General features: G+C 48.4%; 1 protein-coding gene across 1 annotated transcript in view; it reads left to right on the plus strand.

Annotated features, from left to right (window-relative positions):
• Positions 1–15,950, plus strand: part of HS2ST1 (heparan sulfate 2-O-sulfotransferase 1) — a 98,593-nt gene extending 82,643 nt beyond the window's left edge. Inside the window, exons 3-7 of the mRNA XM_069969067.1 lie at positions 1,250–1,335; positions 3,111–3,249; positions 3,991–4,088; positions 13,090–13,247; positions 15,098–15,950. Coding sequence (XP_069825168.1) covers positions 1,250–1,335; positions 3,111–3,249; positions 3,991–4,088; positions 13,090–13,247; positions 15,098–15,324 — 708 coding nt within the window. The 3' untranslated portion in view covers positions 15,325–15,950. The remainder of the gene's footprint in view (positions 1–1,249; positions 1,336–3,110; positions 3,250–3,990; positions 4,089–13,089; positions 13,248–15,097) is intronic.
• The last annotated feature ends 4,549 nt before the right edge of the window (positions 15,951–20,499 follow it).

Genomic DNA, 20,499 nt, shown 5'->3' on the forward strand with positions numbered 1-20,499 from the left:
GCTCTCTCTCTGGTCTGTGATTTTGCACATTACTTTGTTATTTCTGGATAATGGCTTCTCCCTTCTCCTTAGTTTCCCGGGTCACAGCCGCCGCCGTCCTTAGCTGCTGGTGGAGCGTTCATGGTTTCTTGGCTCTGGCCGTGCACAGGGGAGAAGCGTCCACGCGTTTCGCCTCTTTCCTCAGTGATTATTTCATTAGTGTTTTGTCCTTAACTAGAAACTTTCTCCGGCTGTATAGAAGCTTCTACAGGACGGTGTGTGGCCGCACACAGAAGCTTCTACAGGACGGTGTGCGGCCGCACATAGAAGCTTCTACAGGACGGTGTGTGGCCGCACATAGAAGCTTCTGCAGGATGGTGTGTGGCCGCACACAGAAGCTTCTACAGGACGGTGTGCGGCCGCACATAGAAGCTTCTACAGGACGGTGTGTGGCCGCACATAGAAGCTTCTACAGGACGGTGTGTGGCCGCACATAGAAGCTTCTACAGGACGGTGTGTGGCCGCACATAGAAGCTTCTGCAGGACGGTGTGTGGCCGCACATAGAAGCTTCTGCAGGATGGTGTGTGGCCGCACATAGAAGCTTCTACAGGACGGTGTGTGGCCGCACATAGAAGCTTCTACAGGACGGTGTGTGGCCGCACATAGAAGCTTCTGCAGGACGGTGTGTGGCCGCACATAGAAGCTTCTACAGGACGGTGTGTGGCCGCACATAGAAGCTTCTACAGGACGGTGTGTGGCCGCACATAGAAGCTTCTACAGGATGGTGTGTGGCCGCACATAGAAGCTTCTACAGGATGGTGTGTGGCCGCACATAGAAGCTTCTACAGGACGGTGTGTGGCCGCACATAGAAGCTTCTGCAGGACGGTGTGTGGCCGCACAGAAGCTTCTACAGGACGGTGTGTGGCCGCACATAGAAGCTTCTACAGGACTGTGTGGCCGCACACAGAAGCTTCTACAGGACTGTGTGTGGCCGCACATAGAAGCTTCTACGGGACGGTGTGTGGCCGCACATAGAAGCTTCTACAGGACGGTGTGTGGCCGCACATAGAAGCTTCTACAGGACGGTGTGTGGCCGCACACAGAAGCTTCTACAGGACGGTGTGTGGCCGCACATAGAAGCTTCTACAGGACGGTGTGTGGCCGCACATAGAAGCTTCTACAGGACGGTGTGCGGCCGTTGTCAGCCTGGGGCACCACCCGTCTCCATTATCCTCTCTCTTATCCCTCTTCCTCTTCTCTCTTCCCAGATGCGCTTTGTGAAGAACGTCAGCTCCTGGAGGGAGATGAAGCCCGGCTTCTACCACGGCCATATCTCCTATCTGGACTTTGCAAAGTAGGTTTCTGATCATTCCCGGCGGATTCTGCCACATCGGAGAATTACCATTGTGCCGTCGTAAGCGAATCTTTTGTTACTGGATGCAACGCACTGCAGAATAACTCAGGAGGGCCGCTCCGTGACGTTATAGAGCAGCGCCCCCTAGTGAGCACTGGAGGAGAACACCAGCCGCCATAGCTTTATTATTCTAGCACCTGAATTTATTTTGATTAGTTTAAAAAATTAAAAAAAAAAAGATTTTTTTTTTATATCCACATTCCAACATTTTCAGTGCAGTGCAGCCCAGGTTTGTGGCTCCTTTAAGTGAGGATCTAAATCCCTGCTCATCCTGATCTTCCTGCTTCATGAATAGAATGCTAAAACAGCAGTAAAGACTGACGCCCAGGCTGAGCAGCAAATAGGAGGGAGATAGCAATGTAGCCATGCCATTCAGAGTCTGTAAAGAGCTGAATAGGAATACCTCATGTTTAAAGGGGTAGTTCACTAAAAAATTTCCTTTCAAATTAACTGGTGCCAGAGATTTGTAATTTACCTCTATTAAAAAAGTCTTCCAGTTCTTACTAGCTGCTGTATGCCCTGCAGGAAGTCATGTATTCTCTCCAGTCTGACACAGTGCTCTCTGCTGCCACCTCTGTCCATGTCAGGAACTGTCCAAAGCAGGAGAGGTTTTCTATGGGGATTTGCTGCAGCTCTGGACAGTTCCTGACAGAGGTGGCAGCAGAGAGCACTGTGTCAGACTGGAGAGAATACACCACTTCCTGCAGGACATACAGCAGCTGATAAGTACTGGAAGACTGGAGATTTTTTTAATAGAAGTAAATTGCAAATCTTTGGCACTTTCTGGCACTGATTTGATCTGAAAGAAATATATATTTTGGTGAACTACCTTTTAATAGTTTAGAGCAGTTTTAAAACTACAACTCCCATCATGCTCTTGTCAACTTTTAGGGCCATGATCTATGTATAATATTTGTATATAGAATAGTTTCGAGCAGTGTTCTCCAGCCTGCTGCTCTTTAACTGTGATGACTACAACTCCCATCATGCCCAGATATAATCAGAATCATAGTTTTGTAACAGCTGGAGAGGTCCACAGGTCTCCGAGCCAAAATCTTTTCTTTGTTTGGTCATGTGATCTAATGGTGACCCTCCTGAAAATGGCTTGTGTTTCTGTGCTCTCGGTGAGGTCACGATCTTAGCCAGCAGAACCTTGTGTACAGTAGTGGATTATAATAGGGGCGTTTTGGGCGGCAGCCCGGGGCCCTGAGCTCCTGGGGGGCCCATGACCACCCAAAAAGACTTATACTTTCAATGGTGTACTGTCTCCTGGCTACACTTCTGCCATGATTTGCAAAAAAATCACAGTTTTTTTTATAGCAATTTTGCACAAATCAGGACATCATGACATTATCTATCCTGTACTATGAACGCCAGGCTAGTGCTGCCATAGTTACAGTGGGGTGGGGGGGCCCAGGCTTGGTGAACAGCCCGGGGCAGTTATTCCGCCCCTGCTTGTGTATGATGAAGCTGCATCTAGAGATGAGGATTTATACACTCTCCCCCAGCAGGAAGGGATGGCACTGGATGTAGCTGTCTATAGGATGCATGTATCTATGTCTATTGTGCTGATGCATTATGGGAGAGAATGCAGTATGAAAGTTCAGAGGTCACATGACCAAGATAAAGCAATGAAATGTATGAATACTGCAGAGCTGGGATGAAACAGGCGGCACTTCAGGAACAGTGATGTGAGTGTGCGTTATGTATTTCAGATTTGGAGTAAAGAAGAAGCCGATTTATATCAATGTTATCCGGGATCCCATAGAGCGGCTTGTCTCCTACTACTACTTCCTGCGCTTCGGTGACGACTACAGACCAGGACTGCGCCGGAGAAAGCAAGGGGATAAAAAGGTACGAGACCAACGTACAGGCCCAAAAGATATAGTTGCCAGCAGCTTCACCGGTATGGATATATATTTTTTTTGAGGATGATGTTTTACACCCCATGAGGCTGCAACTATTTTGCATCACTGAGTTCCAATTCCCTTTAAAGGGGTAGTTCTGCAAAAAAAAAAAAAAAAAAAAAAAAAATCAAATCAGCTGGTGCCAGAGATTTGTAATTTACTTCTATTTCATAATTTCCCAGTACTTAGTCTTCCAGTACTGATCAGCTGCTGTATGTTCTACAGGAAGTAGTGTATTTTTTTCAGACTGACACAGGGCTCTCTGCTGCCACCTCTGTCCATGTCAAGAACTGTCCAGAGCAGCAGCAAATCCCCATAGAAAACCTGACATGGACAGAGGTGGCAGCAGAGAGCACTGTGTCAGACTGAAAAAAAATACACCACTTCCTGCAGGACATACAGCAGCTGATAAGTACTGGAAGGCTTGAGATTTTTTTAATAGAAGTAAATTACAAATCTCTGGCACTTTCTGCCACCAGTTGTTTTGAATTTTTTTTTTTTTGCTGAACTACCCCTTTAACGTTCTGCATTTATGCGGCGGACGTTCCGGATATTCTCGGGCTCTGACCCCGGTTTCCGCTGGAGAATCTGATCCCCACCTGGAGATGTCTCGGGATTGATGGCTGATATGTGTCTGGTACGTTTGGCCGGATTCTCCCTCTCACGTTACGTCTTTCTCTGTCCTCAGACCTTTGATGAATGTGTAGCAGCTGGAGGATCTGACTGCGCTCCAGAGAAGCTTTGGCTTCAGATCCCGTTCTTCTGCGGCCACAGCTCCGAGTGCTGGTAAGGAGAGAGGGTGTCGTCCCCGGATCAGGGGGTCTGTAATCTGTACGGAAGACTGACTGACTCTGCAGCATACAGTGATGCAAGTATACAGAGGATGCTGTTTATTGATCTAATGGATCCAGTGTGAAGATACTGTGTTTTGGGATCTTGCTGCAGTGTGTGTGATGCAGAAAACCATTGCTTAAAGGGGTTATCCAGGAGTAAAAAAAAAAAAAACATGACTGCTTTCTATCAAAAAACAGCGCCTCTCTTGTCCTCAGGTTGTGAGTGGTACTACAGCTGTGTTGCATACACTTCATTGGAACTGAGCTGCAATACCACGCACACACACTGAGAACTAGTGTGGCACTGTTTCTGGAAGAAAGCGGCCATGTTTTTCTTCTTCTTGATGACCGCCTGTAATGTCTTGGTTATGGCCGGGAGGTTCTTGGAATGAGGAGCTGGAGCTTTCCTGTATTGAGAATTGACCAAGCTCCACCTTCAGCTGTGATTGACAGCTCTAGTGTCCTAATGACTGGTAGCCGAGTGGCCCTGCAAGTTCCCAGTATAGAGACGTCTAAATAGAAGATCCTCCCGGACACTTTCTGTAGGAGACTCAGAAGTGATGGGATGAGGAGAAGCCGCCCTTGACCACCCTGATGACTTCAAGCAGCTTGAAAAAGATGACAGGTTTCCTTTTAAACAGTTAAATCAGTATTTTGCTCTTTTTAGTTGTAGGCCTTAGAGGGGTTTTCCACCTTAGTCATTTAGATGAGGTAGTGTTATGGTGGGAATAACTCTTTAAATGGGAACTCTACTCTGCTGATATTAGCGATGTCCGTGCAGTCCTTACTCTTTACATGAAAAACCTTACTTTATACTTACCTATTCTCCCCCCATTGTCCTGCAGCCTGTGTCCCCTGCTTATACTTACCTATCTCCCCCTTGTCCTGCAGCCCGTGTCCCCTGCTTATACTTACTATCCCCCCCTTGTCCTGCAGCCCATGTCCCCTGCTTATACTTACTATCCCCCCCTTGTCCTGCAGCCCGTGTCCCCTGCTTATACTTACCTATTCTCCCCCCTGTTGTCCTGCAGCCCGTGTCCCCTGCTTATAGTTACCTATCCCCCCCCCTTGTCCTGCAGCCCATGTCCCCTGCTTATACTTGCCTATCCCCCCTTGTCCTGCAGCCCGTGTCCCCTGCTTATACTTACCTATTCCCCCCCCCTTGTCCTGCAGCCCATGTCCCCTGCTTATACTTACTATCCCCCCCCCTTGTCCTGCAGCCCGTGTCCCCTGCTTATACTTACCTATTCTCCCCCCTGTTGTCCTGCAGCCCGTGTCCCCTGCTTATACTTACCTATTCTCCCCCCTGTTGTCCTGTAGCCCGTGTCCCCTGCTTATACTTACCTATTCTCCTCCCCCTGTCCTGCAGCCCATGTCCCCTGTTTATACTTACCTATCCCCCTCTTGTCCTGCAGCCCGTGTCCCCTGCTTATACTTGCCTATCCCCCCCTTGTCCTGCAGCCCATGTCCCCTGCTTATACTTACCTATCTCCCCCTTGTCCTGCAGCCCGTGTCCCCTGCTTATACTTACTATCCCCCCCTTGTCCTGCAGCCCATGTCCCCTGCTTATACTTACTATCCCCCCCTTGTCCTGCAGCCCGTGTCCCCTGCTTATACTTACCTATTCTCCCCCCTGTTGTCCTGCAGCCCGTGTCCCCTGCTTATAGTTACCTATCCCCCCCCCCTTGTCCTGCAGCCCATGTCCCCTGCTTATACTTGCCTATCCCCCCTTGTCCTGCAGCCCGTGTCCCCTGCTTATACTTACCTATCCCCCCCCCCTTGTCCTGCAGCCCATGTCCCCTGCTTATACTTACTATCCCCCCCCCTTGTCCTGCAGCCCGTGTCCCCTGCTTATACTTACCTATTCTCCCCCCTGTTGTCCTGCAGCCCGTGTCCCCTGCTTATACTTACCTATCCCCCCCCCTTGTCCTGTAGCCCGTGTCCCCTGCTTATACTTACCTATTCTCCTCCCCCTGTCCTGCAGCCCATGTCCCCTGTTTATACTTACCTATCCCCCTCTTGTCCTGCAGCCCGTGTCCCCTGCTTATACTTGCCTATCCCCCCCTTGTCCTGCAGCCCATGTCCCCTGCTTATACTTACCTATTCCCCCCTTGTCCTGCAGCCCGTGTCCCCTGCTTATACTTACCTACTCTCCTCCCCCCCTCCCCCTGTCCTGCAGCCCATGTCCCCTGCTTATACTTTCCTATCCCCCCTTGTCCTGCAGCCCATGTCCCCTGCTTATACTTTCCTATCCCCCCTTGTCCTGCAGCCCATGTCCCCTGCTTATACTTACCTATTCCTCCCCCTGTCCTGCAGCCCGTGTCCCTTGCTCACCGCTGACACTTTTGGTCCCGTCTGTTTAGACTGCTGCTCAGCCAATCACTGGCCAAGATGGGACAGCGCTGCAGTAGCGCCAGCAGTGACCAGGGCCACGGGCCAAAGGCTGCAGGGTAACGGGGGAGTATGGGTAAGTATACAGTGTCATCAGGCATTGGCTGCGCACCACTGGACGTAGTGATGCACGACCGATGACTGATGATTCTTGTGCAGGTTTTAACGGGAACAATCAGACAATTGTTTCTTCAGCCGATCATTGTCTTTATTACACTGAGCGATAATCTGCCGAATCAGCCTGATCCTATGACTCTGTGTAATGGGGCCCATAGCTGCTGCCCGACAGGAGGGCTTCTCACCTATAGGGTCTCCTGCTCCGGGGATAAGGAATCCTGTAGGATCTCCTGCTCCGGGGATAAGGAATCCTGTAGGATCTCTTGCTCCGGGGATAAGGAATCCTGTAGGATCTCCTGCTTCAGGGATAATGAATCCTCCTATAGGATCTCCTGCCCCCGGGGATAATAAATCCTCTTATAGGATCTCCTGCCCCGGGGATAATAAATCCTCTTATAGGATCTCCTGCCCTGGGGATAATGAATTCTATAGGATCTCCTGCTCTGGGGATAATGAATCCTATAGGATCCCCTGCTCCGGGGATAATGAATCCTATAGGATCTCCTGCTCCTGGGATAATGAATCCTATAGGATCTCCTGCTCCAGGGATAATGAATCCTATAGGGTCTCCTGCTCCAGGGATAATGAATCCTATAGGATCTCCTGCTCCAGGGATAATGAATCCTATAGGATCTTCTGCTGCTGGGATAATGAATCCTATAGGATCTCCTGCTCCAGGGATAATGAATCCTATAGGATCTTCTGCTGCTGGGATAATGAATCCTATAGGATCTCCTGCTCCAGTGATAATGAATCCTATAGGATCTTCTGCTGCTGGGATAATGAATCCTATAGGATCTCCTGCTACCGAGATAATGAATGTTATAGGATCTCTTGCTCTGGGGATAAGGAATCCTATAGGATCTCCTGCTCCAAGGATAAGGAATCCTATAGGGTCTCCTGCTCCGGGAATCTCCTCACTTTCTGTTTTCCTGTCACTTTTTTCCAGCGTTATCGTCTTTTTTTCATTGACACATTAACAAAGCGCAGACAGTAAGAGCAGATGGCGATCATTTCCAGCTCCCATTATAGGGGTCCCCCGCCTCTTCCAGCTCCCATTATAGGGGTCCCCCGCCTCTTCCAGCTCCCATTATAGGAGTCCCCCGCCTCTTCCAGCTCCCATTATAGGGGTCCCCCGCCTCTTCCAGCTCCCATTATAGGGGTCCCTCACCTCTTCCAGCTCCCATTATAGGCGTCCCCCGCCTCTTCCAGCTCCCATTATAGGGGTCCCCCGCCTCTTCCAGCTCCCATTATAGGGGTCCCTCACCTCTTCCAGCTCCCATTATAGGCGTCCCCCGCCTCTTCCAGCTCCCATTATAGGGGTCCCCCGCTCCTCCAGCTCCCATTATAGGCCTCCCCCGACTCTTCCAGCTCCCATTATAGGGGTCCCCCGCCTCTTCCAGCTCCCATTATAGGAGTCCCCCGCCTCTTCCAGCTCCCATTATAGGGGTCCCCCGCCTCTTTCAGCTCCCATTATAGGAGTCCCCCGCCTCTTCCAGCTCCCATTATAGGGGTCCCCCGCCTCTTCCAGCTCCCATTATAGGCGTCCCCCGCCTCTTCCAGCTCCTATTCATTACATTCCCAGACGCCATAGATCCCCCAACCTCTGTCCGTCTCTGCTGCGCTTCACTGTCCGCACGTACATACAATCTGCTGGACGAGTCTCCTCCACCTCGACCCGAGCAGAAGGAGAACGTCCTGTATACAGTGTAAGAGCCGCCATGTATAATAAAACCTCAGTGACCTTCATCATACCTGCTGCCCTCCAGTGGACTGCAACTCCCATCATGCCATGGGAATTATAGTTTTAGTTTTCGGTTTTGAGGACTGGGTCGGTCCCCATATCACACAGTTTTTTTTCCCCACGTTTCTCAGTGTTTCTTCTCTAGTTACCGCCAGCTGGGGATGTTTTCTGGGACTCATTGGTGCCCATTATTGTCACAATCTGATTTCTTTGTATCCTAATCAATCAAGTGCACTGACAGGGTCGTCCTTACTGTTTCTGAGATCTTTGGTGTGAGATGATTAGCATTAAAAAAAAAAAAAAATTATATTTTCGACAACGCTCAGGCAAGGTATATGCTATATATGTGTCTGTGTGGCCCCCTCGTGGCTGTGATGTGTACTCCAGCTTTGTTAAGGCTTTTGCAAGCATTATTATAAATGGAAATCCTTTGAAATGCTTTTCTATCAAATAGTGTCAGAAGGTTATATAGATTTGTAATTTTACTTCCATTTAAAAATCTCCAGTATTTCAGTACTTATTAGCTGCTGTATGTCCTGCAGGAAGTGCTTTATTATTTCTGGTGTGACACACTGCTCTCTGCTGCCACCTTTGTCCATGCCAGGAACTGTCCAGAGCAGGAGAGGTTTTCTATAGGGATTTGCTGCTGCTCTGGAGAGTTCCTGACATGGACAGAGGTGGCAGCAGAGAGCACTGTGTCAGACTGTTGAGAATACACCACTTCCTGCAGGACATACAGCAGCTGATAATTACTGGAAGACTAGAGATTTTTAAATAGAAGTGAATTACAAATCTGTATAACTTTCTGACACTATTGACCGGGCGGAGAGTCAGGCACTGTGCACCACATTGGGTAAATGCACATTGAATACATTTCCCCTCCAATATTAAAGGAAAAATGCATGAAGCAAAGTTATATAGATGTTAAAAACAGAAAGTTTGTCCAAATGATAAGATGAAATCGAGGGGTTAATCTTTGCCATTTTGTCCTTCTCAGTAGACGTGAGAGTCTGGATTCATTATAAACCCTTATCTCCCTGCGATCGATCGGTCATTACATCAGAGCTGAATATATAGAACGCTTCCATCAATCACGTCAGTAACGCGGCGGCAGCGGCGGCGTCCTGGATTCTCCACGCTGGGAATTTACTAATTAGCTGCAGCTGAGTGTAAACAGACAGCGGGATACGGAGGGAAGGTGTAAAATGGCGTTAAATATTTATGAGACGATCACGGTCTCATTAGAGTTCAGCGAGCGCGGTGTATCCAGCCCGCCGTGCAGCCCGTCCTCCGCCCCCGCCTTATAGTCACATGGGTTATCGATAACCAATGCTCCCGCTAAGTGAGCAGGACCTGGCGCCCATCCCTCAAAGTCGGCCAATACTGATATATAATATATAATGGGTATATGGTGGTTTGTGTCCCTGGTGGTCTAGGGCAGGGAAGGGGTTAGACATACATTGTAGATTCCCATCTGCCAAGCACTCAGCCATCTCTTCCAATCCACCAATACACGTGCAGTTGGCCTGGCCAAGCATGAATTTATTCTGAATAGAGAAGAGAGTCATTGCCAGACAGCTTTGGCTGCAGCTTATCTCACCAAGAATAATGGATCGGTCATTTCATATCCAACCTGTCTGACCAGTCTGTGGAGAGGATCGAAGGATCCCTGGTGGTCCAGGGCAGTAAAGGGTTAATCTTAAGCCATACCATAGGTTTACTCATCTCTGCAGGTTCTGCTGCTGTCCTTGGTGTGACAGGAGGCTGAACACTGATTATTCAGCTTATTGTTTCTTCCCTGCACTGATCATAATAAGAGCGGAAAAGGCAGACCGATTACTGGTGAATGTTCTACTTCCAGCTGTAGAGTCCTCTCTATGATCTACAGTTCTCTCTTTGATCGTAGAGATGAGTGCAGGGAAGTGACAGAGAGGACTGTGCAGCTAGAACTGTATGACCACACAGTTCTCTCTATGATTGTAGATATGAGTGCAGGGAGGGGATAGAGAGGACTGTGCAGCTGTAACTGTATGACCACACATTTCCCTATGATCATAGAGATGAGTGCAGGGAGTTGATAGAGAGGACTGTGCAGCTAGAACTGTATGACCACACATCTCCCTATGATCGTAGAGATGAGTGCAGGGAGGGGCTACAGAGGACTGTGCAGCTGTAACTGTATGACCACACATTTCCCTATGATCATAGAGATGAGTGCAGGGAGTTGATAGAGAGGACTGTGCAGCTAGAACTGTATGACCACACAGTTCTCTCTGATTGTAGATATGAGTGTAGGGACGGGTTAGAGAGGACTGTGCAGCTGTAACTGTATGACCACACATCTCCCTATGATCGTAGAGATGAGTGCAGGGAGGGGCTACAGAGGACTGTGCAGCTGTAACTGTATGACCACACATTACCTATGACCACACATTTCCCTATGATCATAGAGATGAGTGCAGGGAGTTGATAGAGAGGACTGTGCAGCTGTAACTGTATGATCTCACATTACCTATGACCACACATCTACCTATGATCATAGAGATCAGTGCAGGGAGGGGGTAGAGAGGACTGTGCAGCTGTAACTGTACGACCACACAGCTCTCCCTATGATTGTAGAGATGAGTGCAGGGAGGGGGTAGAGAGGACTGCGCAGCTGTAATTGTATGACCACCTAGTTCTTTCTATGATCATAGCGATGAGTGCAGGGAGGGGGGTAGAGAGGACTGTGCAGCGGCTTCCCCCTGGTATACACACTTACATATGCAGTACAGCTGTGTTGGGTGTTTGGTTATAGCGGTTTATAATAATGGTGATATTATCCCATCCTGTATATAACGCAGAGCATTGCAGCTTTTATGGCCCCGTCGCTGCCGCTTTACTGCTCGCACTTCTCAAATTATTTGTTGAGGCAAAAGCCATAAAAGTGTTATTGTAGTGTTAGGTTCTCCTAAAGCGTTATCGTGATGGGAAGAGCCGGCGGCAGCGGGGACGGGGAACATCCCAATCACTCCCATCCGCTAAACTGCTATCACTCTTATCCTGGTAACAGTGTGAGGCCTCCGCGTACAGGATGCACAGGGGGTACAGAGACTATTCAGACCCCTTACATGTCTCACTCTGTTTCCTTGCAGCCATTCAGTGAGTTCAAAAAAGTTAATTTTTTTCTCTCATTAATGTACATTCTGCCCCCCCCCCCCCCCATCCTGACAGAAAAACCCAGAAATATAGATATTTCTGCAAATTTAGGAAGTAAGAAAAACTGAAATATCTGGTGATAAGTATTTGGCCCCTTTGCTCTGTACAGTAGAAGCCGCCTCCTCCCTTTGCTCAGTATCGAGTAGAAGCCCCCCTCCCCTTTGCTCAGTACAGTAGAAGCCGCCTCCTCCCTTTGCTCAGTATCGAGTAGAAGCCCCCCTCCCCTTTGCTCAGTACAGTAGAAGCCGCCTCCTCCCTTTGCTCAGTACAGTAGAAGCCGCCTCCTCCCTTTGCTCAGTACAGTAGAAGCCGCCTCCTCCCTTTGCTCAGTACAGTAGAAGCCGCCTCCTCCCTTTGCTCAGTACAATAGAAGCCGCCTACTCCCTTTGCTTAGTACAGTAGAAGCTGCCTCCTCCCTTTGCTCAGTACAGTAGAAGCCGCCTCCTCTCTTTGCTCAGTACAGTAGAAGCCGCCTCCTCCCTTTGCTCAGTACAGTAGAAGCCGCCTCCTCCCTTTGCTCAGTACAGTAGAAGCCGCCTCCTCCCTTTGCTCAGTACAGTAGAAGCCACCTCCTCCCTTTGCTCAGTACAGTAGAAGCCGCCTCCTCCCTTTGCTCAGTACAGTAGAAGCCACCTCCTACCTTTGCTCAGTTCAGTAGAAGCCGCCTCCTCCCTTTGCTCAGTACAGTAGAAGCCGCCTCCTCCCTTTGCTCAGTACAGTAGAAGCCGCCTCCTCCCTTTTAAGCTAGTACAGCGATGAGTCTTGGGAACGATGCAACGTTTTTCACCCCTGCATATGGGGGTCCTCTGCCATTTTTCCTTGCATCCTCTCCAGTTCCCTCAGGTTGGGCGGTGGACGTTGGTGGACGCCATTTTCCAGTCTCACCAGAGTGTCTCCATTGGGTTTCGGTCAGGGCTGTGGCTGGGACGGTCAGGAATGGTCACAGAGTGCTTGTGAAGCGGCTGCCTTGTTATTTAGGGTCACTGTCTTGTTGGGAGATGAAGCTTCGGCCTGGTCTGAGGTCCGGAGCTCCACCAGAGGTTTTCATCCCCGAGATCGCTATTGTGTGCCCAGAGCCGCAGCCTTAGAAAATCCACAGGTTCATTTTTCTTTCTAAGGCGGCATCGAACAATGGCTGCAGTGCGCGCGGTGTGTGACATGTCAGAGGTTTGGACGGAATTATAATGGAGCCTTATGGAGGTTATGGTAATCGCTGTAGCGGAAGTTCTATAAGGCTCCATTATAATTACGTCATTCATTCTAACAATAGGCAGGGGTCCCGCCACTCGGCCCCCACCCAATACAAACCTGTGACATGTCGCTATGAGATGTCAGAAGTTTGTTTAACTGATGGGTGCCCTCTAAATTCTAAGATCAGCAACTTGTCCTGGTGCGCTGGATGTTTCCCTCCTCTCACCCGGTGACTGATCACATATGACGGATGTGTATGTGGGACCGCCCAGAGCAGCGGGATCAGCCGCCTATAACTCATCTCTCCTTTCAGGAACGTAGGGAGCAGATGGGCCCTGGACCAGGCCAAGTACAACCTGATCAATGAATACTTCCTGGTGGGGGTGACGGAGGAGCTGGAAGACTTCATCATGCTGCTGGAAGCTGCGCTGCCCCGATTCTTCAGAGGCGCCACAGAGCTCTACCGCTCAGGTACCGGGACGGTTTACTTCAATAAACGTTAAGAATTTTGTAAATGATCATTAAAGGGGTTATCCAGGATTAGAGAAAGCACAGCTACTTTCTTGCAAAAACAGCGCCACCCTTGTCGTCAGGTTGTGTTTGGCATTACAATTCAGCTCTGTTCACTTCAATGGAACTGAGCTTCAAACTGAGGACAGGGGAGGCGCTGTTCTTGAAAGAAAGAGGCTATGTTTTTGTAAGAGGTAACCCCTTTAATATATCCCAGGAGACCCTGCTCTGTCCTTCGAGAATCATGGCACCTTCTTGTGCTGCTGTTTATTATTCCCATAATACAACTATTCTGGATCAGCTATTCAGGTAGGAATAATTTGACAAGTGGGCGTTACCCGTTAAGGCTGTGTCCCAGCATGCTCCGATAGTGTCCAATCACTGCCGTCTGTCCTACACAAAGAAAATGGTAACACCCAGTTGTCATACATTTCTGTTAGGAAGAAAAAGAAGAGCACAATGAAGAGTTTGGCCCCAGTACACAGGACAATTATCGCGTGAATAATCGTTTTATCGTTTTAATTTAAACGATAATTGTTTTGTGGAAATGCAGCAACGATCAAATGACCAATGAGAAATCGTTCATCGTTTGCTTGACACCAAAATCATCATCTTTCAGCTGTCTTTCCACATTCGCTCACTAATCGTTCGGTGTAATTCCACATCGTTCCTTCATTTGCTGGGATCGGATGAAGGAACCGATTGCAGTAACGATTATCGTTCTGTGGAATATGGTGAACGATTTCAGGTTAACGATAAACGTTATCATTTGCGATTGTTAAAAATCACTTCATCTAACAGGACCCTTAGAAAACGAAACCTGATCCACGATGGGAAAACAGAAATCCCAGGAAAGGCGACTGTATCACCTGTCACCAAGACACCTCTAGACCCAGAGACGTTTTATGATTCCTGACTGATCAGCAAATGAGAGAGGAGCGACGCTCTGCTGCGCCTCTCCGTGACCCTGACACCTGGACAGCCCCATAGATTTACATTACAAGTCTCTCCGGGTCACATGACATGGGGTGCGCTAGGCATGTACTTCTCCTGTACAGCTCCACCCCTGTCCTCAGGTTGTATGTGGTATTACAGCTCTGCTCTACTGTTTACTGCTAGAGAACTGAGCTGCAAAACCACCTTTGAAACCAGCCGTGGGACCTGCACATCAGCAGAGCAACGTCCCAATGGCGTTCTCCTCTCTCTCTGCGCTCACCGTGACTGTAACTGTGTCTAATCACATTGAGCAGTTATTGGTCACAGGGCCGCACCCCTCCCATTTAAGCAGTGGTGACTGACAGCCTGGCAGGCTCTCTCTTTAGGTTCAGCCAGTGGGATTGTGCCTACAAAAGAGAGATTTGCTTCCATGTTGAGGGGGGGGGGGGGTATAAAAATAATAAACCAACACTCCCCTCCTCTGCAGCTGCTGTTCACTGCTTCTTCTGGATTCTGCATTGTCCTGATCCCACAGAACCTGCCTGCTCAGCCAATCAGTGATTGAGGGGGAGGGGCACTGCTGCAGCCACTGATTGGCTTAGCAGGCAGGACCTGCGGGATTGGGCGTGGCTTTTAGTTTGAAAGCGCTTAACAGACTGTAAGATTCAGCACAGCAGCTGAGGAGGTAAGTATAGCGTGTTTATCTTCATACAGCCCCCAGCATGGGACCAAATTTTGCTTTTGCCCTTTAAATCTGGAGTCGGATGTATTTTTTTTATTACCTCTCCAGTTATGGCAGTGGGTTGGTGTATGATAATGAGATGTAAATGTGCAGTTTTCTAATGTGCTCTTCCTCATCTTCCATCCGCTTAAAGGTAAAAAGTCTCACCTGAGAAAAACCACCGAGAAGAAGGCGCCATCCAAGGAGACCACCGCCAAGCTCCAGCAGTCCGACATCTGGAAAATGGAGAACGAGTTTTACGAGTTTGCTCTGGAGCAGTTCCAATTCGTCAGGGCGCACGCGGTACGGGAAAAAGACGGAGAACTCTACATCCTGTCACAGAACTTTTTCTATGAAAAAATTTATCCAAAGTCGAACTAAGGACACAGAGCGCTGTTGGCTCCATGGACGCTGCCGCCGCCGCTCACCAGACTTTAATGTCAGGCCCGGGGGACGGTCACGGCCGACGTATAAAACTTTCACCACTAAGTAAACAAAAGCCTTGGGTGATCTGCGACGTCCGCCACTGATAAATCCAGTACGCCGGAGATGAACTCGTACGGACACTGGAGAGTCCGGGACAAACACTGTACAGACAGAACCAAACTCTGACTTTTTTGCTTTTTTTGTTTTTAATTCAAGTGTTAACGACAATTTTTCCTTTTTATTTTTTTTTTTTCGTGTTCAGTCTGGGCCCGTCGCTATCGATTCTGTCCTCTTCACCTGTGAATATTTAAACACCTTCAGAGCCGTATCCGACAGGCCGCCGTGTATCGCTTCCCTTCTTACACTGGTGCTCAATTAGACTCCTGCCGGGTCGCTGGCAACAACTCAAAACAAAGGCAGTATTTTAGTAGGGTTTTTTTGGTTTTGTTTTTGCTTTTTTATTTTTTGCTTCCTCCTCCATCCATTTACATGAAAGAATTAAAGAATGGGACGTTTTTATGAATATATGTATTGTATGGCTCTTGTTGAATTAAGAAAAAAATAAAAGCTGTTAGATACTGTATGCAGCCGATATTCTGCCCGGTACGGCGCACAATCCGCCCATTACACTTTAGTCTATCGGAGAATTGGAAAACCAATTTGCCGGCATCCAGAAATTGACAAACTCATCTAGAAATTGCTGACAGTGCCGTATAGGGATGATACAGCAAACTAAAACTTCTCACTGTATAAGGAGAAGGTATGCAGTTTTTCATTATATTTAAAGGGGTACCCCAGCAATTTTTTTTTTCTTTCAGCTGGTTTCAGAAAGTTATACAGATTTGTAATTTACTTCTATTTAAAAAATCTTCACTTTTCCAATACTTGTCAGCTGCTGTATGTCCTGCAGGACGTGGTGTATTCTCTCTAGTCTGACACAGTGCTCTCTGCTGCCACCTCTGTCCATGTCAGGAACTGCCCAGGGCAGGAGAGGTTTTCCCCTGCCGGGTCAGCTGGTATGGTGGTGTGGTAGCTGAGTGGGTCTAGGGTCATGGGCACTTTTCACGGTAGCCTGGAGGGGTGTTGGATCCACCCCGGACTATTGGCGCCTCACAAGCACCAAAAAAACTGTTTACTGGAAGTAAACATAGTGCAATACAAGTCAACGGAGATCTGGATACAGTCAAGGGCAATACAATGGTTACAGTTGGCTATAACTTAGGTGCTCACCGTTGAGGTAGAAAGCCGGTACTTGTAGCAGTAGGTGCTTTGCAGTAGGGAGAGAGAGAGAAGAGGAATTGCCAGAGGGGCCCTGCCCAATGTAGTAATGTGCTCTGCCGGAAAAGTTTGAGTGACTAGAAGTGAAAGAGACTTTCTCGTACTCATGGATGACTTGTTAGTCCTTGACTGCCTTATGCCTCCTAGTTGCTGGCTACCCATCCTAGGTGGGTAGTACGAGCCTCAGTCCTTGGTCTTCACAGTTGCCTTGCACTCCGCAGTGGGATACGTAGACGTTCTGATGCTTTGTCCCACTGGGGTCAGTTCCTATAGCTTTCAGGTAACTGCCCTGTCCGCTTCTGAGAGGTTCCTGGCGTGGGCAAAGTGATCCCTGTTTGGCTTCTCTCCCCGGTTGAACGCTTATCACTGCATAGTTAGTTGGTTGCTTGCATGAGAAGGAAAATTGTTGCCCTGTGTCCCTGACAGAGGACCTGGCCAAAGCCAGGCCCTGGCTTAACTTCAAGGGAACCTGTCACCGGGGAGGTGGGCACTGAGGCCGACCGAACCAACCTCCCCCCGCCCGTGCAGCCCCCGGATACTTACCCTTTCCGGCGAGTCCCGCTCTTGGAGCCGGTCCCGGGACAAAGATATCGGCGGCCAAAGCCGTGTGCGCGCTGTATGCAAATTACCTGAGATGAGTCCGATGCCCATAGAGAATGAATGGAGCCGTCATTCTCTATGGGCATCGGACTCATCTCTGCAGCGCGCGCACGGCTTTGGGCGCTGATATCTTCGTCCCAGGAGCGGGACTCACCGGAAAGGGTAAGTATCCGGGGCTCCACCGGGGGGGTCGGGCGGGCTCTGTGCCCGCGTCCACGATGACAGGTTCCCTTTCAGCAGACTCCTCTGTTTGCTTCCTCTTGCACTGAGAATGTGACTAGAACTGAACTACTTCCTCCCACCAAGAACTAACTAACTACAGGGACTAACTAAACCCTCCTGTGAGTGGTGGGGGCTGTGGGGAGGAATAGAGGAGAGGATAGAGCAAAAAGAGAAAGCACCTGCACCTATAAGTGGTCAGTAAACAACATGTGGTACAAAACATAGTTAACCCTGTAGTTTCTTCAGCTGTGCATAAGGTTCGACAAAGGTAGTAGTGACACCTAGTGGGGAAAACACAATAATACACCATCTCCCGTGTGTGAACCTGAGAGAGTTACCTACTGTGCTGGGTCACTACAAGAGAACTGTGTCAGACTGGAAAGTATACACCACTTCCTGCAGGACATACAGCAGCTGATAAGTACTGGAAGACTGGAGATTTTGAAATAGAAGTAAATAAAAAAAAAAAAAAATCTATATAACTTTCTGAAACTAGTTTATTTGAAAGACAAATTTTCAACGGAGTACCCCTTTAACTAGTAATCACAAACATTTACAACGTCCCTTTTAGGTTGTGAACTCCAGGCGCACTTCAGTAAAAGTTTATTACACGAACACTGGTGTGCTTATTTTCCGGATGAGAGCCGGGAAGGTGCAGAATGTGACCTATAATTCACCGGTTCCCGGTTCTCCATCTGGTTTGAACGTCACCAGGCGCCGCACCGGTAGCCGCTTCATGAACACAACCAGATGTCGCCATTTACACAGTTCACTGAGCTCCTAATGTTATGATTTTAAAGTAGACTTATGAGATTTGTGATGGTGGGAGGGAGCGCACAGTGCGCTAACCCTGCAGCAATAAACGGGGAGAGCATGGCGCTATCCAGGGGGATTAATAACCAGCGCGCGGCCGACCTCTCCTGGAGAGCGTCCAAGGACAAGCTTCACGTGTCAGTCACACTGTCTGTTTCATTACTGCTTCTAATTGAATTAATGCCGGGATCAGAACGACCAGGAAGTTTCCGTTTTATCCGAGTCCTAAATAGGTTGGATCAGATGGGGGGGAAAAAATGTTTTCCTGGACTCCCTTGTGCTGCATCCAACCTCTTCTGCCACCGGTTTTCAAATGGTGCACGCTCGGGTTTGGACGGACCCCGGCATGCTTGATCTCTAGTAATGATCCCTTAGGACACAGGTGACAAACTCGCGTGTCTCCAGCTGTTGCTAAACTATAATTCCCAGCATGATGGGAACTGTAGTCTTACGAGAGCTGGAGGGCCGCGAGTTTGACCCCCCCCTCTTAGGGTCATATTCCACGGGTCGATTATCGATTAGCTCAAACGACCGCTATTCCGAACGACCTGAAATCGTTCACCCAATTACAAGGAACGATGATCGTTACTTATGATCGTTCTTGCGGTCGTCTTGTCGTCACTATTGCATTCTTCGCTACTGCGAACAACTGAACGACTTGCGAACGAGCAACGATAAAATTAGGTCCAGGTCTCATTAAGCGATCAACGGTTTCTCGATTTTAAGAAACTTTGTAATTGGGTTTATTAGCCGAAAAATAAATTGTTATCATGAAAAAGCAGTTTGAAGCTCTCCCCCCTGTCTTCATGGTTTTTCTTATGGAGAGAGAAAGTAAAAGCTGCAAAACAGGACAACAAAGAGTTAATTTACATTCACATCGCGGGCTGTCTCCTATGACAGTCACCATTGACTAGAGATGAGTGAACCTGGAGCAGCTGGAGTCCACCCGAACCCGAACTTTCGGCATTTGATTAGCGGTGGCTGCTAAAGTTGGATAAAGCCCTAAGCCCTTAAAAAACAAAAAAAACTATACAAAATATTTTATGCACCTAAAATGTCATTGAAAAAGATACAACTCCTGGGCAAAAAAACAAAACCCCAAGCTCTCATCCGACTCCTCTGATAATATTAAAAAAGTTATCGCTTTTAGTTAGGGTCCATCTACTCAGAAAGATTATCTGCCAAAGATTTGAAGCCAAAGCCAGAAATAGACTATAAACAGAGATCAGGTCATAAAGGAAAGACTGAGATTTCTCCTCTTTTCAAATCCATTCCTGGCTTTGGCTTCAAATCTTTGGCAGATAATCTTTCTGTGTAATTAGGCCCTTAAAGGGGCTGCAGGGGTTGTCTACTTTGCATTGACCTGGAAATAAGTGGGACCCCTGGCAATCAGCTGTAAACTCTGTACGAACCAGGGCAGCAAATGTTAAAGGGTTACTCCTGATCCACACTCAGCTGTTTGCTTTACTGCAACAGACTGAATGAAGTGACCGGGCCCCTGACCTCCGCTCCGTACAGGCTCCTCCTTGCTGTGGTCATGCAGCTGGGGAAAACAGGGGGCCAGGTTCTTATTTTCTAGGTACTGATTGGGGTCCCAGTTGTCGGACCCCCTCCTACTCAGCGTTTATCACACATCCAGCCGAGAGATGATTGTTTACTGGAATACCCCTTTAAAATTCTTTGTCAGGGTCACCACAGGGGAAATAAAGCATTGCACAGTGGCCAGATGTACAAGGATATCAGAAAATAGATATTCCAGAGCAGAGATCCCCTTAAGGACTTATATTTTATGGTTTATGCCTCGGTATTCTGGGAGCCATACATTTCTGTAACTTTCCCGCTGACGTTACCGTGTTTGTGTTTTCTTGCTTGTCGGAAGCTGCTGCATCGTGGTCACATGGATATGAGGGAGATTCTGCTCAAAGAACTTCAATATTGTCTTATATAGTTGTATCTATCAGTTGGGTCATGTGATCTCAGTGACTCCCTTGGAAATTACAGGTGTTTCTGTGCTGTCATTGGCATCACTGACTGTGATGAAACTGAACGGATGGTTAACTGGGAGGAGAGATATGGAAGTGAGGATTATTACAGTGTCTTCCCAACGGGCAAAGACGGTATTGATGTGATGCATCATGGGATTGATGGCAAAGGAGATTGGGAAAGAGAACGCAGCATGAAATCTGAAATGCAAGATGGCGGCTGACCAGAAGCAGA

Source organism: Dendropsophus ebraccatus, chromosome 4 (genome assembly GCF_027789765.1).
Source record: "Dendropsophus ebraccatus isolate aDenEbr1 chromosome 4, aDenEbr1.pat, whole genome shotgun sequence".
Lineage (NCBI taxonomy): Eukaryota > Metazoa > Chordata > Amphibia > Anura > Hylidae > Dendropsophus > Dendropsophus ebraccatus.